At 28.7% G+C, this 14,206-nt stretch overlaps 3 protein-coding genes and 1 non-coding gene across 5 annotated transcripts; 2 read left to right on the top strand and 2 right to left on the bottom strand.

The window, feature by feature from the left end:
• Positions 1 to 110: 110 nt before the first annotated feature.
• Positions 111 to 6,193, bottom strand: LOC126865567 (structural maintenance of chromosomes protein 4). Of its 2 annotated transcripts, none has more exons than XM_050618255.1 (9): positions 5,981 to 6,193; positions 5,472 to 5,757; positions 5,191 to 5,382; positions 4,938 to 5,114; positions 4,564 to 4,856; positions 4,230 to 4,509; positions 3,514 to 4,110; positions 894 to 3,055; positions 111 to 370 (listed from the first exon to the last, which is right to left on the bottom strand). In XM_050618255.1, the coding sequence occupies exons 2-9, from the start codon at positions 5,712 to 5,714 to the stop codon at positions 238 to 240; spliced, it is 4,077 nt and encodes a 1,358-aa protein (XP_050474212.1). In that variant the 5' UTR covers positions 5,715 to 5,757; positions 5,981 to 6,193; the 3' UTR covers positions 111 to 237. The 2 variants fall into 2 exon arrangements, with proteins under 2 accessions (XP_050474212.1, XP_050474214.1); XM_050618257.1 differs by having other exon boundaries at positions 5,845 to 5,984.
• Positions 6,194 to 7,306: 1,113 nt separating this feature from the next.
• On the top strand, positions 7,307 to 7,378 carry Trnaw-cca (transfer RNA tryptophan (anticodon CCA)). Its single transcript has one exon. It is a non-coding gene; the product is annotated as a tRNA-Trp (tRNA).
• LOC126865571 (THO complex subunit 5 homolog) lies at positions 7,356 to 10,634 on the top strand. Its single transcript, XM_050618267.1, has 12 exons — positions 7,356 to 7,598; positions 7,669 to 7,904; positions 7,965 to 8,102; positions 8,184 to 8,398; positions 8,491 to 8,566; positions 8,630 to 8,815; positions 8,888 to 9,020; positions 9,091 to 9,330; positions 9,400 to 9,502; positions 9,588 to 9,789; positions 9,882 to 10,176; positions 10,269 to 10,634. Exons 2-12 carry the CDS (start codon positions 7,809 to 7,811, stop codon positions 10,583 to 10,585), a joined length of 2,001 nt encoding a protein of 666 aa, XP_050474224.1. The 5' UTR covers positions 7,356 to 7,598; positions 7,669 to 7,808; the 3' UTR covers positions 10,586 to 10,634.
• A 303-nt stretch (positions 10,635 to 10,937) lies between these two features.
• On the bottom strand, positions 10,938 to 13,546 carry LOC126865583 (dynein regulatory complex subunit 2). Its single transcript, XM_050618297.1, has 6 exons — positions 12,545 to 13,546; positions 12,232 to 12,484; positions 11,905 to 12,122; positions 11,440 to 11,832; positions 11,228 to 11,365; positions 10,938 to 11,160 (listed from the first exon to the last, which is right to left on the bottom strand). Exons 1-6 carry the CDS (start codon positions 12,683 to 12,685, stop codon positions 10,972 to 10,974), a joined length of 1,332 nt encoding a protein of 443 aa, XP_050474254.1. The 5' UTR covers positions 12,686 to 13,546; the 3' UTR covers positions 10,938 to 10,971.
• Positions 13,547 to 14,206: the final 660 nt, after the last annotated feature.

Genomic DNA, 14,206 nt, shown 5'->3' with positions numbered 1-14,206 from the left:
TAATACTTAATTGGAGATCGTCTATTTTACCACTATATTATTATAATTATTATTTTTTCGGAAGAATCGCAATCAATCTTAATTTTTTCATTAAATTGTAGGTAAATACATGTTTTTTAAAAAAATTTATTTCCAGCTTACATATAATTTATGTCGGTCAGATTTGCATTATATTATGCATATAAAAATATATCTTCTACATACATTGAATATTAACAAACATATATATTTTATATTTTATATCTTGCGTTTCTTCTTTAAAGGTTTGCCGCAAGTATTGCCATCATTTATGTTACTATTATTAATATTTGTATGTGTATTTTCACTAGGTGCTTTTTTTGGTGTTGGACATAATCCTAATTCGGGCAATCTGAAAGAAAGTGATACACTAATATATAACGTACTTATTGCATAAATTGTAATTTATGCATTTAGTTTTAATTCAAATGAGTGTATCGATAAAATTTCAACAATTATAATGTAATAACAAACAATACATTTTATAGTCTATTACTTTATATTTATTTTGCACTATTTTTTCTGCATTTATTTTTCTGTATTTTTCTATAATTTACTAATATCATTTTACTATATTATGTTTTACTCATTTTATTAGTGAAAAATAAAAGAAAAGGAGAATAGTTTGTTGGAAATATCAAATCTTTAAACTTTCGTTAATCTCTTATTATATGTTAAATACGTCATTTTTATTAATTAGAAATAGCTTCTTATTTTATTAATTATAGATAAATTATTGATCAATACCAGAAATTCCGAATTAATTTCTCGATATATTTCCAATATTTCAAATAAAATTAATAAATATAACATAATTCGATCAATATAACTTTAAAACTGAAATGTATGAGTCTTAAAAAGTTCATTTTACTTACTCAACTGCATTCCCATTCGGTTCTCGAACATTTTCCGTATTTTGTACAGTACTCATATTTTGTTTTGTACTATTTTCTTTGTGTTGACTTTGCATAGCAAATTGTTGTGTTTGTGTGGAATATAGACTTCTAGAGGATATTTGTGTGGGTGGGACAATTCCATTTCTTTCATAATACTTTTTCAAATCAACCGTAACACTCTTCGTACAGTTGTATGTTTTGTATATCCCAACCAGATAATCCGCAAGTTCAAACATATTTGATCTTAAAGATATAATTATAAATTGTGCATTTTTTGTCCTTTCCTTAATATAATTTCCAACAATTGAAACATTTTTAAAATCTAAGGCAGCATCTATCTCATCCATAAAATATAAAGGAGTGGGCTTATAGTGGTGTAGTGCAAATACAAGAGCCAAAGAGCTTAAAGTCTTTTCACCACCACTAAGATTGCAAATATTTTTCCAAGATTTCTTTGGAGGTCTTACGCTAAAAGCAATTCCTTCGCTAAAGGGGTCTAAAGAATCGACCAATTCTAATTCAGCGTCACCACCTAATGTAATCATTTGATACATCTCTTTTAATTTATCAGTAATGATAGCAAAACCTGCGAGAAACTCCTGAATTTTTCGACGCCTTGCTATTTCATAAATATCTCGTATTCTATTGCGTTCAGTAGTTATTTTTTCTAAATCAGCAGCACGTTGTAAATATAATGCATCTTTTTCTTTATATTCTGCTATAAGTTGCATATTTGGAACCTCCATAGGTAACTTTTTCTTAGCTTTTTGTAAATTTCCTATAAGAACTTTTTCTTCCAATTCATTAAGTTCCTCTTCTGTTAATTCTTTCAACTCTTCCACATTTTCACCGGGTATTATTTGAAGTTTTAAGTTTGCTATTTTTCTTGTGAAATCTGGTATTTTTTTATTTAAACCCTTAATTGTATTTCTATGCTCTTTTAATTTCTGATCGAGATCTATTTTAATTGCTTTCAATTTATTCTCCCTAGCCTGCAAAATATCTAATTCTTCTTTAAAAGATGCCATAGCTTCGTCTCTTTCTAAAAGAGCTTCCGTGAATTTCTCAAGCTTTTTTAAATATTCTTTTCCTTGTTCTTCTAATTTTTGCTTTTCTTTCTGAATATCACGGAGTTTTTGTTCACAAGTACGTACATCATTTTCTAAACATTCTATTCGTTGCTCGGTTTTCTTTACATTTCTCTCAGCTGTTTTAATAGCAACTTGCAATCTGCATATTTCAGCTTTAGCTGTATCAATTGCTTTAGATAGGTCAGCTACCTTCTTTTGTTGATTTTTCACAAAACTTCCTGACAATGTATCTACTTCTTTATTAATACGAATTACCTGATTTTCAACAGTTTTTGAATTCTTTTGCACATCTTCCAAAGTTTCCTTTGCAGAGTTCATCACTTCCTTTAGCTGTTGCACTTTTTGTGGGTTTGATATTAATTCTACAGTCCTTTTCTCTTGAACTTTAATTTGCGCCAATAACGATGGTTCTTGTTCGCTTAATGTCTTCATTTCGATGTACAACTTTTCCTTATTAACTTTCATTTCCTTTAAACCTACATTTAACATATGAATCTGATTTTCTAAAGATTGAGATCTAGCTTTAAGTTGATTGCACTCTTCATAAGTTTTATTTAAATCTGACTCTAATGTTTCAATATCTGCTATACGTATTTCATTTCTCACAACTTTTTGTCCCATTCTCCCTTTCATTGCAGTTCTTCCACCTCCACTCATTGTTCCTGATAATTCTATTAATTCGCCTTTCAAAGTAACTACTCTGAAACGTTTATAACCATATGCAATACGTGTTGCTTGATCTAAATCATTTGCCACTAAAGTATCTTGTAATCCATAATAAAATGCTGGTAATACTCTTTCATCTTCAACTTGTATTAGATCAAAAAGTCTTGGAACATTCTCAGGAGTTTGTATTCTTTGTTTACATTTTGATACTAAACGCTGTTGCTTTTCTAATGGTATAAACGTTGCACGTCCAATATCGTTTTGCCGAAGAAATGTTATACATGTTTGTGCAGTTGTTACAGTATCGACTACAATGTTATCTAAGGGACCACAAGCTGTTGAAACTGCAATGTCATATTTGCTGTCTATAGCACCAAGATCACCCTACACATAAACAGATACATAAAATTCTTATTATACATATGTACTACAAAATACTTTCTCTAGAAAGAGATATATTTATAATGCACTATATATTTATTCCAAGCAATCTTCACAGCAATAAAGATGTACGTTATTCTAATTGGATAAAAATACCTTCCATTTTTTCTTGCACTTTCAAACAAACAGAAAATACTCAGTTACAGGGTATTTCACTTAAATTAAATATCTAAATTATTTCCATTGCTATTGAAGATAAGAAAAAATGAGTAAGAGACATTTAAATTCCCTGAAAGTTACAATTTCCCTTGAGGATTATTCCAAGGTCGACATATTTTTTATAATTGTGATCGACAGTTGTAGTCGACATCAAGACAAGTTCAACAACACAATGACCTTGAAATAATGTTAAACAGTATGATAGCAATATTCAGTCATTAAGTCACTATTAATTTACATACCAATCTTCCAAAAACACCAGGAATTCTACCTTCCCTTTTTTCCCTCATTAAACTGTCTATAATTTTATTCCTTGACTTATTTGCTTGCATAGCAAGTTTTTGTTCTTCAAATGAAATTCTCATCCTTTTCAGCTTTGAAGTCATTTCAATTTCCTTTGTTTTCATCTTTTTTAAATCTTGTTGTGCCTTTATTAATTCTCCTTCACTATAAGGAATTTTGTTTTCTAAGCTGTGTAGTTGTTCGTTTCGTGTCTTTAAATTATCTACTGTTAATTTTAGAGAATCTTTTAATTTTTCTAATTTTTCTTTCTCTGTTAATTCTATAGAGGTATACAGTTCCAACTCAGATTTAGCAATATCAAATGCTGCTTGTGCTTGATTAACATCCTTTCTTAAAGATATTAGCTCTTTCTCAAGTTCGGAACGGTCATTCAATAGTGGTTTAGTCTTCTTACTTAATTCAGCCATCAACTTTTCCAATACTACTTCCTCTTTTTCCTTATTTTTCGAGTGTTTGTCGACAAGTTCCTCACATTCTTGGATATCTTTTATACTTTTTTCTGGGACTTTATACAGTTCTTCTAATTTAGATTTTTCCTATAGAGAGTAATTAATTATTTATTTAATTATTTATTTATTATAATTAATAACTAGTAATAAAATTAATAAAATAATTATCCTAATCTTTTTTATAAGGGTAATAAAATAAATTTTACAGTTTTTAAAGATGCAATGTTAGCTTTTCGTCTTTTATTTGTTTCCACTAATTCTGCATGAAGTGATTCGTCATATTTTCGAACTTTATCAAATTCTGTTGCAATTTCATCCTTGTGTTTCTGTAAATTGTTCCATGTTGCACTTTTTTCCTTAATCACTTTCTTTTTCTGCTCTTTATCATGATCAATTTCTTCCATTTTGTTTACAAGATCTGATAAATCTTTATCCATTTCATTAATTTTATTTTCCTGTTCCACAATTTCTTTTGATGTTTCAAATCTAAAAAAATTTGTTGTCAAACTCAAGCACAGTATAGTTTTCAAAATAGTTTACCTTTGATAACAATAAAGTTGATGCTGAAATTTCGTAATTGCATTTTCTAATTGCAAGTATTGAATAGCTTCTTGCATGGGTTCTTCAAGAGCTGCTTTTTCTTTTTCAACAATTTTGAGGCGGTTCAATTTCTCCACCCTATGTTCTGATAAAAGTTCTATTTTGTTTGATAGTTTTTCTAATGGTTCTTTATAACGAACTGTTCCAATTATATCTTCCAAAAACTCAAGCATACCAGTATCATTTTCATTTTGTGCCTTAGGCTTCATCATTGCTATTTGTTCAACTTCTCCCTAATAATATAATATAATGTAATATAGCGTAAAGTAATAAAAAGTTATATATTGTAAAGTAATAGATAATAAAATGCATACCTGCAAAATTAGAAAGCGATTGTGATCTAAATCTACACCATAAGATCTTAAAAGTTTTGCAATCTCTTTGAACTGTACTTTTTTTTTATTTAGTTCATAATAAGATGAATTATCTTTAAATGCTGTCCGCGATATAACAAATTCACTGTTTGGCACTATATCATAATCCATTTGCAACTGGAAAATAGAGAGAAATAACATTACTAATTCATAAAGCTTGATAAAAGATAATCTTTTCTAATATGTAATATACCTTATCAATTATTTTGTGGAAATATACAGATACTGTACAGCTATTAACATCTTGATATTCATTCGAGTTATGTATTAAAACTGATATCTTTTTTGATCTAATCTTAGATGCTCTATACCCAAATACAAATAACATTGAATCTATAACATTGCTTTTACCACTACCATTTGGCCCAACAATTGCTGAAAAACACTATAAACAAAGAAAATTGATAAATCGATACTATGGCTTCCAGTTTATCAATAATTCTTATTGAAACTTTTTAGTTATCTGATATTTACCTTGTGAAATGGGCCAATAACCTGTGTACCTCCGTAACTTTTGAAATTTTCATTAACAATCTTAGTGATCATTAATCTAGGGCCATTAGCATCAACTTCGTTAATTACTTTAAGAGGTGGTGGTATATATATATCATCATCCACCTTTATTCCACCTTTTTCATCTTCGTGTAAAACATTCTCTTCACTAATTTCCATATTGTCTTCAGGAAAACTTTCATTAATACGATTTTCCTCGACCATCCTATTTCTCAATCTATAATATATTTTTCATCCGCAACACAATCTACATTAAAAGATGTAAATTCATACTGTAGAATGATGGAGGTTAGATACATATCGATATTCAAAAGATGAAAAATACATGTGTTACTAATTGATTATATATTTTCCACAAATTAGTAATCTAATCCAAACTAATTAAATAACTTATTATATAAAAAAACAGGACAAAGGAGGATTTATATCAATCTTCTATATATACATGTCACATCTTTGTAAAAACTTACGCTTGATATTATCATACAAACCACAAATACACTTCCCAAATTAAATTTTAGTTCATATTACAATACAATTCACCATGATTTTGTTTCTAAATACATGTATTAACACTTTTTGTTTAACATAGTAAATAAAATACATTTGAAAGTAACGAATCAAAGGACGCCGTACTAAATTCAAATTTAAATCCTAACGTACAAATAATCAATTGCAACATTCTTTATGAACAAAATATGAGAGCTATGTATGTTATAACGAATATGATGCATATTATAAACGTATATGTACATATATACAAATATATAATATAAATCGAATTTAAAATGCAATTTTAATTACAAAATTGTTATACCCATACATGTATTATATGTGTCCATTATGTTAAATCTGGTTACATACATTATGATCTTTAAATAAGTCTTATAAGTTAATATTAAGTAATTATAAACTAACAAACATAATAATCATAAACATATATAAGTTATAAGAATACAGTAATAGAAGCGTCAGCTCAATAGTTGCATTCACTGATTAGTACGTGTATATACATTTACTACAATACATTAGTAAAAGTAGAATTGAGCGTTTCTGGCAGCGTATTGTAGTACCCGCCTGACCTACGGCGCGACAGCCGAATAAAATAAGACCTAATTTAAACCTAATTCTTGTCTTTTGTTTATAGTTTATATAGGTTCAAGTTAAGTGTAATTTTATTTGGCTGCATCAATAGCTTTTTGCAAAAGTCATACATGATTACAGATTTTGTACTTTCATTGAATTTTTTGCGATGCGAAAAAATATTACTTGGATTTGTTTAAACAACTGCTTATAAAAAATATATAATATGTAACAACATTTGTAAATAAATAATTCCTCGTTGTAAAATTTAAGTGTAGGATATGAATGTGTATTCAGGCCCCGGAAAATTTCTGAACCCGGCCCCGCAAAAGGTCACGCCGCCCCTGTATGTACTTCAGACACAAATGTTTCAAAATTGAATGATAGGAGTGATATACTTATTAAGGTCGCTGAATTTATTTCTTCGCTCTCCAGAAAGATATCGGAGAATAAATATAGTGCCCTATTTAAAAAACTGATTATCTTGCAGTCTCGTAAAAAGAAAATGACAACCAGAAAAACTATTTTCATCGTTGCGTGAAGCCCTTAAAATAGTGTAATTTTATTCTGAAGTTCTTTCACAAAATAATAAATAAAGACAATATTTAGGTGATTCCATTTAGCTGAGTTATTCTATATGTTATATTCTGTTTCATTGTATATAATATTATGTATGAGGGTTAAAATAACAAGAGGAAAGATCGAACCATACAGACTCCGTGGCGCAACGGTAGCGCGTCTGACTCCAGATCAGAAGGTTGCGTGTTCAAATCACGTCGGGGTCAATTCGTATACTTCATTTTTAACCTTTTTCTTTAAGAAAAATTATTCTTTTAAACATGTTAAAAATCAAGTATATTTTTACATTAAAAGATATAAGGTCACATAAAATAATAAGTTAATTAGAATAATTATTATATACATATATAACCCTTACTCTATTTGTTTACATTCAATGCTGTGAAGTATAGAATACAGCATATATCATTATATCAAACATTATATGTATGCATAGAATGTGTTTATATGTAAACACTACAGAATGAGATTGATTATCATTTTTCTACACTTTCAGACATGTTTATAAATTTCTATAAATAACGTAATAAAATAATCTTGATTATCTTAATTAGAATCAAGACGTGAATAAAGCTAACCTTCTTCCTTTTCATCCGTGTAATTTAACGCATAACAAGTTTTACGAAACCAAAAGAAATGGGCAAAGAAAATGATTCTGATAATACAAAAAAAAGGAGAAAATCAGTTAGTGGAAATTCTGGAATATCTTTGAAAGATGGAGATATATATAAGGTAATATCACTTTATACAGGAATTTCCTTCAATTTTCAAGTATCTATTCTTCATATTTAGGTTATAATTAGTTATGAAGAAAAGGAAGCTATAGAACGTTTACCAGAAAATGATTCTGAAAGTTTTCTATCTACCTGTGATAATATACGTGCGGCTATGAATAAAATTGCAAAATTAAAAACCACTGGGGATGTAAACGTTTGTATATCAATCAAGGAGAAACTAAATTTCATTAGAAAAATAAATGCAATTTAATAAGTTTAAATTTCATACTTTTAGGCTAAAGATGAAATACATGAACTTCAGATTCAGACATCATTAGCATTTATTGAACTAAAAAAATTGAATAGAATGGAAAAATTTCGTACAAAATTTGCAAGAGATTCTCTTATATCTTCAAAAAGTTCTGTCGATAGCAGACATTTACATTTACAAAACCTGTTATATGAAGTAATGCACTTAAAGAAAGAAGTTGTTAAATGTCTTCAATTCAAGTAATTGTTGTTTATTTAAAATTCTTTTAATTTAGTTTTAATTACTTAATGTAATTGATATATAATGTGTATATGTATGTATTAATGTATAGGTCTAAAGATGAATTGATACAACTTGTATCAGAAGAAGAATTTTACAAGGAAGCACCTGAAAATATTTCTAGGCTGGTATGAAATAAATTTAAATTAAAGTTATCTTTGTTTACATATCTATATAAAATGATGTTGCAGGAAATAACAAAACATAATCCTCATCAACTAAGACTAGCACGCCTAGAATGGGAATTAACGCAAAGAAAACAACTAGCCGCTTTGTGTGATGAATTGACAGAGAATAAAAAGGCAGTAGCATTGAGTATCGAATCAAAACAAACTCGACTTGATAATCTTGCTCCACAACTTCGCACTATATTAGAAGTATTTTTGACATTTTTGTAGAGCATAGTTTTTTATTTATAATTGAACTAAAATCACCATTAATCTTTCCAGGCAAGCAAGCCATTACAAGAAAGCCTTGGTTTGTTGTTGGATAAAGTTAGACAAGAACATCATAAAGCGACATTACTTGCATCACCACTGTATGTTCTTTATGCAAAGGCATCTGCATACAGAGATGCATATGGTATCACTTTTTTTATTGCCCAAGTATTTTATATTTTATTGCTTTATTTTTGATGAGATTTTTCTTCCAGATAATTCTATAATAGTAAAAGTAGAAGGTGATGAAGAAGAAGCAAAGCGTGCAAATAATCAGGATGGATTACAAGAATCTGATTCAGATGCTGAAACTGTTTCTGAAAATGTTACAGAAGAAACACCTGTACATAAAAAAAGACATCATAGGTTATCTAGAGAAGCTAGGCAAGAAGAGAAAAGAACAAAACTGTTACAAAGGCATCCTTTAAACGTAAAGATAATTATTAAATTGAAAAGTTAGTATTCACAAAAATTAATAGATAATTATAAACTGAAATAGAATATATTAAAACACAAATTTTCAGATGAAACAAAGCTGACATTGCAATTTTATTACATGATGTCTCTGAAAGTTGTAACTGTGGAATCAAAATTAAAAACTGATGGTATTATGGGCATTAGTACAGGGTATATCGTATTTTATAGTGCAAATATTGTTGTTGCTTTTTTATTATAGTTGGCTACAAATTCTCTTTGTTTTTTTTTTTAATAGAGATATGCTTATATCAGAATCGATTTTACGGGAATTATATCCACGAGATTTAGGATTAGAGAGCCCAAATCCTGCTAATTATTATCAATTGAATCGACATAATTTAGGCCAATTTTCATCACTTGGATTAGGAATCCCATATAAATGGGCACAAAGAATGGCTGGATTACATTTTATTTCACTGGATACGAGAGAGCAAAAAGTATAAAAATTTTAATATAATATACACGTATTGATACATCGCGTTTATTACATAAATTATTTTCGAGTAATCTATATATTAATATTTTACAGTTTACGAGTTGCGAAATAACACAAGATAGTGTTGAATGTGTGTTGAGAGAAATCAAAAGACGTGTAATAGCAAGATTAGAGTTATGTACGGAGATTAGACAATTAGAATGTGGAAACTTCCCAAATTTCACTACTAATAACGATATTTTACCACAAAAACTTAGTACAATTTTACAAAGATTCTCAACAATTTCATGGAGTAATTATTGTAATAGCGTAAATCCCATTTTTCAAGAACAAGGATTAGTATCTTCGTTAGACATCTTTTATGAGGCTGTACTTCGTCGGGGCAATAGTAAGATATAGAATTATTTAATACATAAATCTTTCTTTTATATTATTCATTAATCCATTCATGATTCATTAAACTTACAATATTTGTTTTAGATGAATTAATTGCAAGAATAGCTATAAAACCAGATTATCCAAAAATAGCACCGGTATTTAATATAAGTATAAATCCTATAGTACCTGCGTCTGTAGATATTTTAAGAGATATTGAAAGGGAAGTAAATGTCATGTGGATAAAACCGCCGACATTATCTGCGCAACTTCAGCGATTACGAGCATGTTTCGACATTTATTTGGAATCTGAAACTATTATACCAAAAGAAAAGATCTTCTTTCACCCTGTAAAAGGTCGTATTCGTGCTAGACCATATAAATATTTAGAGCTAGGCGGTGGAATTTTTATTCATCGTTAATCTAATACAATACAACATGATATATACGAATACATTTTTGCAAAATACATTTTATTGTCTGTACAGCAATAGGTACTTAAATGCCAATAGAATCATTCCGCTTAAATTCTACTACTTTCCACTGCTCTATGTCTCGAGAGCGCAGCATAACCCAATCTATATATTATAAATAAAATATTAGACATCAGGTAGTATTTCACGTCTTGCTAGATTTCTTTTTTTCCTTATCAAAGGGGTCAAAAGTTCATGGCTATTCCTGGAGTAAAATCGATGCCTGTTATAAAAAAATTACAATGTGAACTCCCGATTCATTGAAATTTAAGTATTTACTACTATATTATTTATTTTTTTATTTATGATTATAAAGGATAACTAAACAAAAGATTTCAAGTCAAAGATAGAGTAATTGGATATGTTAAGCCAGAATCCACCAAGAAGTATGCTTGCAGTTTATGTTTTAATTTTTTATTCTCTCTACAAAGCTTGTTACTTTCTTTCCTTAACATAATATTATTTACTTTTATATAATTATAATATTCCCAAAAGTTACTGATTTTAGCACATGATTCAGGAATCTGAAATAATTTGTTTGGAATATCATTGCAATAACATAAACTATATTTGTTTTATTTTGTCTCTTACATTAGTATCAGCACATTCATTATGTACTGTATTTTGTATAAAATATTTCTTCAAGTTAAAAAATAAAGGTTCCAAATTGGAGCATATTTTAATTATTTCAAGAATTGTGCAACCTTTTTCCATAAGTCTTTGTAAATGCTAAAAATAAAAAGCATTATTATACCATAAAAGTGCAGGAAAATAATTATAATAAAAAACATATGTTTTCTTACTTTTAATACTTCATTGCTTTTAATAGCCAATTTTTTCAACTGTACAGAATTTATCATTTGAGTTATAGTTAATTCATATTTAATATTTTTGTATTTTTCCTTTATTTTTATATCTGTTATTTGGAGTTTTGCAATTTTTTCATTTCTTTTTTGTGATAATATGTGTACATTGCCTTTTAATCTTTCAATAATACTTTGTAACTGTAAGCATACTTTCGGATACCGCAATATACACATTCGATCAATGTTATCTTGTTCTTTTAAATACTCATACTGTATTCTTTTGTTTTCAACTATTCTTTGATATTCATTTATTATTCTATATAACTGTTCCCAGAATTTTTCTATGTTTGAAAAAGACTGATGCAGAAGATTTGATGTCATATCTTCCTCCTAGCATATTTAATAAAATCATTTACAAAATTTTGATTAATAACTTCCTATATAGTAAATTAATATTATTACCAAGTACAAAATATTAAAAATATTAACAGCATTGTATGTTTTTCTTATAGTTTGTGTATGATTAAAAATTGTACTTTTTCTGCTTATATTATTAGAAATTTCCTTATAGCACTGTTCCATGTGATTTCTCAATTCAGTTAACTCTACCATATTATTTGTGTTAGTATTATTAAATGTACATGTATCATGTAACTCTGTCAATTTTTGTTTGTATTTCCCTATATAATATTAAAAGAAAGATTATGAATTTATATGAATTTGAAAATAAACATAAGAAATAACGATATTATAGATTCATAATTTTTATACAAATAGTTATGAAAATACCAATTATATTATTGATTAATAAAATATGTGTTTCTTGAAGTTTTTTGTGATCTGCATCTGCTATTTTTAATTCATTATATAAATAAGAAATTGTTGCATCCTTAGTTCTTATTGCTCTACCAAAAGTTGTATGAAGATGTGTTACATCTTTATGAAGTTCCTTACATTTTATTTGTCGCAAAACATACCTCCACTTTTCATTAATTTTGGCAATATTTAATTTTGAAAATACCTCTTCGCGTTTTAATTTATTCTGTAATAATTTAAATTTAAAATGCTATAATAAGAAAATTTAATAAATTATATCTTATACCTTAGTAAAAATAGCGATTAATTGTTGTTTACGCCTTTTGGTTTCTAACTCAAATTCAAGTCTATGTTGCATATAACGTACACGTTCCTCTTCGTTCATTCGAGCAAATTTACTACTTTTATTTTTTCTTCTTCTTAACATTTTTAACTAATGTTTCTTTCGAAAACATACAACCATTAATTAATCACTTTATGTATGTAGTACATTTATTATGTAACAAACTAATAACATATAAATAAATGTACTTGCTGCGTGCAATACTTTAATAACAAAGGTGTATGTAATTTATATAAGGTAACTTTCCACTTAAAAAGCACATATAATAATATGTTTGATCAATAGCAGCATCAAAATCTAGTATCAGAGATGAATAGGCTAGTATCTGTTGTTCGGGTATTTCTTGTCTGTTCATTTTGATGATATTGTTACAAGTAATAGTTTCTGTATCTTCTCTAGTAGTAGACTTCAGTCATTTTCTTTTAAATGGTTTAATACTACCTGTTTTACAAAATAATTAAAAAATATGGTTGAAACTTTTTTGAGAAGAATGATTTTTCTTAAAATATCTTTCTGCGTGAAGTTTTTATAAAGTTTTTTGTAGCCTCACCATAAATTAAATCAATTCAATATTTTTTTTTTCGTTATTATGGCGTGATAAGAAAAATATCGAATAATGCTTTCCTCCGGCATTGTCCTATCATAAAAAGAGAGGGCAAAACTGTAGAAAAGCTAACTATCCTCCGATTTCTATGTATTTTTGGATATGTTGTAAAACTCAAAACTTTGAACAACATTTTTCTATATATGTAAGGTCACATAGCTTCCAAGATATTCCTGAAAAATTGCTGGTACCATAGTAGTGAATTCTATTTAGGCACGCGCCTGTAGTAGCGTAAGCATTAGTATTGGTTACGGCCACCGGTCGCTTATCTTCTGTTTATAAACAAGGGTTTTAGCGAGCTTCAAGACTCCGTGCACAACGTGCATATGCGAGATATTTGGGTTAGTTTTTTTCAATCCGGCAACCATAAGGAGGCCGGTAATGCTTCCATAAGATGGGAACAATTATTTTTTTATAATACATTGTTAATCTAATCAAGTTTAGAAATAGAATTAGACGGAGGTAGTGTAACGTCGATTCACATCAGAGACCAGGCCACACACCGCAGACAGGGTAGCACCCAGATGTCTGGACATTCTTGGTGCGTACCCTCAATAGTCTCAAGTACCCACCAGGGGTCTTGGCATTTTCATAGTTAAGGTCCTTCGGACCAAGCGAGTATTTCTTGTCTTAGATTTCCCTTTACGTTTATTGTCTATCACGTGTTAGCCTAGAAAGTTGGTTTTCTTCACATCTGATATGTTCCGTTGGCAACTTTCTCGCGAGGGCGGCTAAAACCCTTCCTGGTCCACCAACCGTCTTATTATCCAATCGGAGACGGTGTCTACTGCCCTCACTTCCTTAACCAAAATTGTCATCAACAAATCCGATAGTCCCGTGTCCTTAGACACACCTACCTCTAGCCTTTCTCAGACATAGTATCGCCAGAAAAACTTACTTATTCTGTATCCTTAGAATAGTCAACATATCTTTACCGGTCTCTACCCTTATAATAGTCGCGTACTTAACGTATCGTTGTAACCAAGTCTTACATAACGTGG

Source organism: Bombus huntii, chromosome 5, assembly GCF_024542735.1.
Source record: "Bombus huntii isolate Logan2020A chromosome 5, iyBomHunt1.1, whole genome shotgun sequence".
In the NCBI taxonomy this organism is placed as follows: Eukaryota; Metazoa; Arthropoda; class Insecta; order Hymenoptera; family Apidae; genus Bombus; species Bombus huntii.
The sequence above is the reverse complement of the archived record's forward strand: the minus strand, read 5'-3'. Positions and strand labels throughout refer to the sequence as shown.

Coding starts and splice junctions, on each gene's coding strand:
- LOC126865571 (XM_050618267.1), top strand. CDS start 7,809: ATGGGCAAAGAAAATGATTCTGATAATACAAAAAAAAGGAGAAAATCA. Junction 8,103..8,183: donor AAACCACTGGGGATGTAAAC/GTTTGTATATCA, acceptor TCATACTTTTAG/GCTAAAGATGAAATACATGA. Junction 9,331..9,399: donor GATAATTATTAAATTGAAAA/GTTAGTATTCAC, acceptor ACAAATTTTCAG/ATGAAACAAAGCTGACATTG.
- LOC126865583 (XM_050618297.1), bottom strand. CDS start 12,685: ATGTTAAGAAGAAGAAAAAATAAAAGTAGTAAATTTGCTCGAATGAAC. Junction 12,485..12,544: donor TAATCGCTATTTTTACTAAG/GTATAAGATATA, acceptor AAATTATTACAG/AATAAATTAAAACGCGAAGA. Junction 11,366..11,439: donor AAAGCAATGAAGTATTAAAA/GTAAGAAAACAT, acceptor TTTTATTTTTAG/CATTTACAAAGACTTATGGA.
- LOC126865567 (XM_050618255.1), bottom strand. CDS start 5,714: ATGGTCGAGGAAAATCGTATTAATGAAAGTTTTCCTGAAGACAATATG. Junction 5,115..5,190: donor TCCACAAAATAATTGATAAG/GTATATTACATA, acceptor TCTATTTTCCAG/TTGCAAATGGATTATGATAT. Junction 3,056..3,513: donor CTGGTGTTTTTGGAAGATTG/GTATGTAAATTA, acceptor GTTTATGTGTAG/GGTGATCTTGGTGCTATAGA.